General features: G+C 40.4%; 1 protein-coding gene across 1 annotated transcript; it reads left to right on the top strand.

The window, feature by feature from the left end:
* Positions 1-537: 537 nt before the first annotated feature.
* LOC140588634 (uncharacterized) lies at positions 538-3,155 on the top strand. Its single transcript, XM_072710420.1, has 2 exons — positions 538-2,049; positions 2,149-3,155. The coding sequence occupies exons 1-2, from the start codon at positions 1,277-1,279 to the stop codon at positions 2,612-2,614; spliced, it is 1,239 nt and encodes a 412-aa protein (XP_072566521.1). The 5' UTR covers positions 538-1,276; the 3' UTR covers positions 2,615-3,155.
* Positions 3,156-8,452: the final 5,297 nt, after the last annotated feature.

Consider the following 8,452-nt stretch of genomic DNA (forward strand, 5'->3'; position numbering starts at 1 on the left):
TAAGAACATAAGAACTATACAAACGAGAGGAGGCCATTCGGCCCATCAAGCTCGCTTAGGGAGAACTTAACTAATAGCTCAGAGTTGTTAAAATCTTATCTAGCTCTGATTTAAAGGAACTCAAGGATTCAGCTTGCACTATGTTATCAGGAAGACTATTCCATATTCTGACTATCAAGCCAGTCGGTTAAATAAACACTACTAAACAGTCATTACACACTACCAGTCAAAACTGTTGTTGGCATGTAAATTAGAAACCAGAAGACTATAGTGGAAAAAAAGTATGATCGTCTACCAAAAACATTTATACACTGTATAGTCATGACTGACATGCTGAGGCTGGGTTTGAACCAGTGACCTGGGGAACACAAGCACACAGGCTTAGCCCACTGAGCCACACAGGGACCCTGAAAGTGCAAATGTTTTTTGCATGAAAGTTCACCATAGCAAATACCCTGAGCAAGGAACTGCCCACAAGCACAAGAAAAGTGGTGGGGCTGGGGGCTGGGGGCTGGGGGCTGGGGGTGGGGGGTCAACTGAATGTGTGAAAGTCATTAACATCTCTTTTGACTGGTAGTATGTGTGTGTTTGTGTGTGGGTTTGCATAGATCACATTTGAGGACCAAATTGCCCCCAAAGTGTAGTAAAACCTGAAATTTTCCTACTTTTGGGGACATTTTTTGAGGTCCCTATTTGGATAAACACTTTTAAAGCCTCTGATCACAAATTTTTCTGAACACATACAAATCGAATTTCAATGAAAAAGTTGGCCAAAATTTCACATCTGTTCACGACTATACGCTCGGGTGGTGAACAAAAGCACTGGCAAAGTCTTGCATTTCTGAAAAGTTTCAATACGCAGAAAAAGACTAGTCACATTAGAGTGCTATTTCGTGAAGTCTGGTCCACCATCTAAACGGCTAAATAGAAATAGAAGAAATCACAAGACAGAAAACACTTTAACATCCCTCCATCACAGAGCCGGACTCGCCATCAAAACTGTAAGCTCCTCTAAACCCAGCTTATTGTACCTTGATACCTTGTACGTTGCTTTGGATAAGTCTGCTAAATGCTTTAAATGTAAATATAAATATTGTACAGTGTAAAGCCATGTAGCAGAAATGACTTGGGGTCAGTAATCCAGGAGACATGGAGGTGTACAGTAAATATCCATTGTCTTCCCAACATCAGTCACTGAATGGTATTAAAAAAGCACTGGAGAGTTCAAAGCATACAATTCTCACAGTCTATCAGCACCACCAACATTCAGATGTAAATGAGCTTCAGATGTAAATGCATGCTGGCTGACCAGATCACCCCCCCTGGAAAGAAAATATCCCTATTCCCTTTTATTGTCCTTGGTGATTTTAACAGAGTGAATCTACACCAGGAACTTCCTAAATACAGACAGCATATCGACTGCCCCACCAGGGACAACATCACACTGGACCACTGTTACACCATTTTAAAAGATGCCTATCGCTCTGTCCCCCGGGCAGCTTTAGGACATTCTGGTCACTGTATGGTCCATCTTATTCCAATTTACAGGCAACAGCTTAAACGTGCCAAGCCTGTAGTCAAAACTGTGAAGAAGTGGACCAATGCAGCAAAGCAGAAACTGCAGGACTGTTTTGACTGCACTAATTGGACTGTCTTTGAAGCTGCATCTGATAATCTGGATGAGCTGACAGACACTGTGACATCATACATCAGTTTTTGTGAAGATGTGTGTGTCCCGACCAAGACCTTCTGCACATACAACAACAATAAACCATGGTTCACTCCCAAACTGCAACATCTTCACCAGGCTAAGGAGGATGCCTACAGAAGTGGTGACAGGGCCCTGTACAGGCAGGCCAGGAACACGCTGACCAGTGAGATCAAAGTGGCAAAAAGAAGCTACTCTGAGAAGCTGAAAGAACGGTTCTCAGCCAATGACCCTGCATCAGTGTGGAGAGGCCTGCGAGATATCACCAGCAACAGACGACCCCTACCCCCCGCTGAAGCAAACAAAGACCTGGCAGATGAGCTGAACAACTTCTACTGCAGGTTTGAGATAAACAGATTCACACCCCCCATCCACCCCACTCCAGAGACAATAACCCCCATCACACCTCGTACCCCCCTATCCTCCCCCCTGGAACTCAGAATACACAAAGCGGAAGTGAGCCGGCTGTTCCAGAAACAGAAAACCAAGAAGGCCCCGGGACCAGACGGTGTATCCCCCTCCTGCCTCAAAACCTGTGCTTATCAGCTGGCTCCCATCTTCACCCGCATCTTCAATAGATTCCTGGAGCTGTGTGTAGTTCCCTCGTGCTTCAAACGCTCCACCATTATCACGGTCCCCAAAAAACCCACCATTACAGGACTGAATGACTACAGACCTGTCGCCTTGACGTCTGTGGTCATGAAATCCTTTGAACGCCTGGTTTTAGCCCATCTAAAGGACATTACAGGACACCAGCTGTACCCCCTGCAGTTTGCCTATCGGGCAAACAGGTCGGTGGATGATGCAGTGAATATGGGGCTGCATTATATCCTGCAACATCTGGTCCGTCCAGGAACTTATGCCAGGATCCGATTTGTGGACTTTAGTTCGGCTAAACGAGCATAGATTTTAACGAGCAGTTAAAATCATTTCAGATCCGTCACATCCTGGACACAATCTTCTCCAGCTACCCCCCTCTGGCAGGCGCTACAGATCTGTTTACAAAAACTGTTTACACTCTACCTCGCACCTTAAAATTGCACAGTGTTACTCACCTGTGTATATTTATAATATTTATAATTTTTCACATTTGTATTGTATTTGTATTGTATTGTACTGTATTTGTACAGTATTTCTTGTATACGGTATTTTGTTTTTATAGTGTCACTTATTGTAGAGCTGGGTGATATGGCCTAAAAATAAAATCTCAGATCTTTTCACAAAAAATCTGATTTCCGATTTTAATCGATTCTCCCCTCCCCTACTCAAAATCAAACTACTTTATTTAGCTTTTTTTACTTTAGACCACACCTTTAGGAGCAGTGTGTGGCTCAGTGGGCTAAGCTGTGTGCTTGTAATCAGAAGGTCACTGGTTCAAGCCCAGCCTCAGTATGTCTGCAGCTCCTTGAGCAAGGCCCCAACAGGTGGCCTTCACAGACAACTTATTCTTCAAAGATCAAGTTGAGGGAGGCATAAACACAATTTCCCCACGGGGATCAATAAAGTGTCAGTTATTATTGTGAACACTTTTAGAAAGGTTTCTCTATAGCTTATTTTAAAACTGGCAACAACACAATACACCCTCAAACTTATAAATAAAAGTAATAAGTAATATTGTAATAACAATAGAAAAAAAACACATAATTTTATCATGTCAGCTTAGTATTAAGTAAATACTTTATGCCATTGGGTTTGACATATTATATTACAATTACAATTACAAATTACAGAAGTAGCAACACCTTTCTTTGGGCACGTGCCATCTTTTCCCCTGTCATTGCCATGTTGTTAGTGAATCTGCTACAGTGTTAATTTACCCGTGAGGAATGGTGCATCGCATTAGTTCCGCATTTGGCGCTTGTGTGTAAAAAAAGTAATAAAATCGATTTCATGAAAACATATCGTCCTGAACTGTAAATTCGAATTAATCAATTAAATTGATTTATCGCCCAGCTCTAACTTATTGTTTGTGTATGAGAGAGTATCAAACTGTGGGAAACTAATTCCTTGTGTGCCCCAGCACACTTGGCGAATAAAAGCTGATTCTGATTCTGATTGCTGCAGCAGGTGAGACCTATGACCTACAAATTCTTTAATCAATCAACAGTTACAGTATCAACAATCAATGGCTGGACAGTTGATACAGGGACAATGATCACAACACACATCAGAACAGCCTTCCCAAAGCCAACAAACTGAACCCTATTGAAAATTTGTGGACTATGCTTAAAATAAAGCACTTTAAAACAAATCAATATACTGTAGGACCAAAGTGCTGTACAAAGGATAAATAAGAATAGACAATAAACAAACCAATAAAGCATATTAAAATAAAATAAGTAAATAAAATAAATTAAAACAAAAATGAGCTTTTTTAATTCATAGCAAAGACCATTCAATCATTTAACCCTGTAAAAAGAAAAGTAAAGTTTTTGTAAAGACAGCGCCATCTAATGGTATCACCCTGCAAGTGAATGAATGGGCGGGTTTATAGTCAAATATAGGCCCACCCCTAGAAGAAGGGGGGCTCTACCTTTCGGATGGTAATTGGAAGGAACTTGGCTGGGATTTGGCTGCCAGCCAGACTGGAGGGGAAATTTTAAGTGGCTGGATCTGTAGCACCACTCAAGAAAATAAAACATAGGGATAAGAAACCTGCCCCCTGGTACTCTAACCGTACACGTGAACTTAAACAAGCTTCACGAAAGCTAGAACGCAAATGGCGGTCAACAAAATTAGAAGTTTTTAGATTTGCCTGGAAAGAGAGCCTGTCTAAGTATAGACATGCACTAATGACTGCTAGGTCTATGTATCTCTCTAAACTAATAGAAAATAACAAAACCAATCCTAAATTCCTATTTGAAACTGTATCTAGGTTAACAAAGAATCGTTCAATGTTAAACTCACATGTCCCAGAAGCTCTTGGTAGTGATGCCTTTATTGCGTTTTTTAATAATAAAATAACCACGATTAGACATACCATCACGAGCACGCCCACGGTTGCACACAACCACCAATCCTCTGCTAGTGCTAGTGTTATTAGTACTAATGATAACATCTTTGAATGTTTCACTCCTGTAGTGCAGACAGAACTCCTTCAGTTAATTTCCTCTTGCAAACCCACTACTAGCCTTGATGACCCAATACCCACCAATCGACTTAAGGAAATTGCACCACTGATTAGCACTACATTGTTAAACTTGTTAAACTCATCTCTTAGTCTTGGATATGTTCCTAAATCTTTTAAAATGGCTGTTATTAGACCTATCCTAAAGAAACCAAATCTTGAACCTAGTGACTTAGGAAACTATAGACCCATCTCAAATCTTCCCTTCATTTCTAAAATTCTTGAGAAAGTTGTTGCTCACCAGTTGTCCTCCTTTCTTCAAGATAATAATGCTAACGAGCTATATCAGTCTGGTTTCAGACCCAATCATAGCACAGAAACGGCCTTAGTCAAAGTGATAAACGACTTGCTTATGGCTTCCGACCGTGGCTGTATATCGCTATTATTCTTACTGGATCTAACTGCAGCATTCGATACTGTAGACCATAATATTCTTTTGGACCGGTTGGAAACATTGATTGACATTAAAGGGATAGCACTACTGTGGTTTCGTTCGTATTTCACTGATCGTTACCAGTTTGTCCATGTAAAAAATGAGTCATTCATAGCCACTAAAGTAAGATATGGTGTCCCGCAGGGATCAGTGCTGGGCCCCCTACTGTTCAATCTATATATGCTACCGCTTGGTAACATAATTAGAAATTACAGTGTTAATTTTCATTGTTATGCTGATGATACACAATTGTATATATCTGTTAAACCTAGTGACGCATCCCAGCTCTCTTCTTTAGCCGACTGTCTGCTAGACATCCGTTGTTGGATGGCAAGGAATTTCCTCATGTTAAATACTGAAAAAACTGAGGTTCTTTTAATCGGTCCTAAGGAGGCCCGCAATAAGTTTGTAAACCCCAACCCTAGCGGCCTCCCTACTCAATTTAAAACAGTGGTCAGAAATCTTGGTGTCCTGGTAGACTCCGACCTCTGCTTCAGTGCTCACATAAATAGCATTACCAGTACGGCATTTTATCATCTACGGAACATAGCCAAGCTTCGGAAGTTGCTGTCCTTTCAAGATGCAGAAAAACTAATACATGCCTTTATAACTTCTAGATTGGACTACTGCAATGCCCTCCTTTCGGGTTGTCCATCTGGATCCCTACATAAACTTCAGTTAGTACAAAATGCAGCTGCCAGAGTTCTAACAAAAACTAAAAAATTTGATCACATTAGCCCTATCCTGTCTTAAGAACATAAGAACATAAGAACATAAGAAATATACAAACGAGAGGAGGCCATTCGGCCCATCGAGCTCGCTTGGGGAGAACTTAACTAATAGCTCAGAGTTGTTAAAATCTTATCTAGCTCTGATTTAAAGGAACCCAAGGATTCAGCTTGCACTACGTTATCAGGAAGACTATTCCATACTCTGACTACACGCTGTGTAAAGAAGTGTTTCCTTAAATCCAGTTTGAAATGTTCTCCCGCTAATTTCCACCTATGGCCACGAGTTCTTGTATTTGAACTAATGCTGAAGTAACTATTCGGTTGAACAGCATCCAAACCTGTTAGAATCTTATAGACCTGAATCATGTCCCCCCTCAGTCTCCTTTGCTTGAGGCTGAACAGATTTAGCTCAAATAACCTTTCCTCGTATGACATTCCTCTAAGACCAGGAATCATTCTTGTGGCCCTACGCTGCACCTTTTCTAAGGCCGCTATGTCCTTTTTAAGATATGGTGACCAAACCTGTACACAATATTCTAGGTGAGGTCTCACCAAGGAATTGTATAATCTTAGCATTACCTCCCTTGACTTAAACTCCACACACCTGGAGATATACCCCAACATCCTATTGGCCTTTTTTATTGCTTCCCCGCACTGGCGAGAATGAGACATGGAAGCATCTACATACACACCAAGGTCTTTCTCATAATCAGCTACCTTTATTTCAGTAGGTCCCATAAAATACCTGTACTTTATATTTCTGCTCCCTACATGGAGTACCTTACATTTGTCTATGTTAAATTTCATCTGCCAGGTGTCAGCCCAGTCACTAATTAAATTAAGATCCCGCTGTAGCTGCTGAGCCGCTAGTTCAGTATCTGCTACACCACCCACCTTGGTGTCATCTGCAAATTTCACCAGTTTACTGTATATATTGGTGTCTATATCATTTATGTAAATAAGGAACAAAAGTGGTCCTAAAATTGAACCCTGCGGTACCCCACTATGAACGCAGGCCCACTGTGACATCGAGCCTCTTATAACTACTCGCTGCTTCCTATCCGTTAACCAGTTATCAATCCAAGTCGCTACAGTTCCTAAAATACCTGTCGCTTTGAGTTTAAGTGAGAGCCTCTTGTGGGGAACAACATCAAAAGCCTTTTGGAAATCTAAATAGATGACATCATAGGCCTTCTTATCATCAACTTCCTGAGTAGCTTCCTCAAAAAACTCCAACAGATTTGTTAAACAGGATCTACCTCTCCTAAATCCATGCTGGCTATCCCTCAAAATGTTATTTGAGTCCAGGTAATCTACCATTTTCTCTTTGATTATAGCCTCCATAACTTTACCAGTTATACAAGTTAGACTGATTGGCCTATAGTTTGACAAATTACTTCTATCCCCTTTTTTGAAAATGGGCGTTATGTTGGCATGCTTCCAATCAGAAGGTACCACACCTTCAGATAAGGATTTTTGAAACAGTAATGTTAAGGGTTGGCAAATAATATCCCTCATCTCTTTTAACACTATAGGTAAGATGCCATCAGGGCCCTGTGATTTATTTATTTTGAGCTTAGCTAGGCTTTGCAAAACATCAGCTTCAGTTATATATATATTAGTTATAGACGATGTTGGATTAGTAATAAGAACTGGTAAGTTACTAGTGTCCTCAACAGTGAATACCCGTGCAAAACTATCATTGAACTCATTTACTATGTCAATGTCGTTTTCAATTATAAGACCCTTACTATCCTGCAGATTAGTGATTTCAGCTTTTAGAGCTCTTTTAGAGTTAAAATACTGGAAGAAACTTTTAACGTCATCCTTAGCCTCCAATGCGATCTTCCTTTCGACATTCCTTTTAGCTCGTCTAATGTCATTTTTTAACTCAGCCTGTAGATTTAGATACTCTTGCTTTATTATGTCATCATCAGTTATTTTCCATCTCTGGAACAAAGCCCTTTTCCTCCTTACTTTATACTTTATGTCCCTATTAAACCACCTAGGTTGCAATTTCCTTGATTTATTCTTGTTAGAAACAGGTATGAAGTCCTCTTGTACTTGCAATAATGTGCTTTTAAAAAATCCCCATGCCTCTTCAACAGTTTTGTTAATTAACTCCGTCCAGTTCACAGTTTCTAGTTTTAATCTCATACAATTGAAGTTAGCCTTCCTAACATTATATATTTTTGATTTGGACTTTGCTCTTCGGGCACTAAACTTAACCTCAAATTTAACCATGTTATGATCGCTACTGTCAAGTGGTTCTAAAACATCTAATTTACCAATCCTGTCCTGGTTATTAGACAAAACAAGATCAAGAATGGCATCTCCCCTGGTAGGGGTGTTAACAAACTGAGTAAAAAAACAATCCTGTACTAATCCCACCATGTCAAGTTCATTTTCAGAAGAGCCAGCAACAATGTCCCACTGCATCCCCGGTAGATTAA

This window comes from Paramormyrops kingsleyae, chromosome 4 (assembly GCF_048594095.1).
Source record: "Paramormyrops kingsleyae isolate MSU_618 chromosome 4, PKINGS_0.4, whole genome shotgun sequence".
NCBI classification, from domain to species: domain Eukaryota; kingdom Metazoa; phylum Chordata; class Actinopteri; order Osteoglossiformes; family Mormyridae; genus Paramormyrops; species Paramormyrops kingsleyae.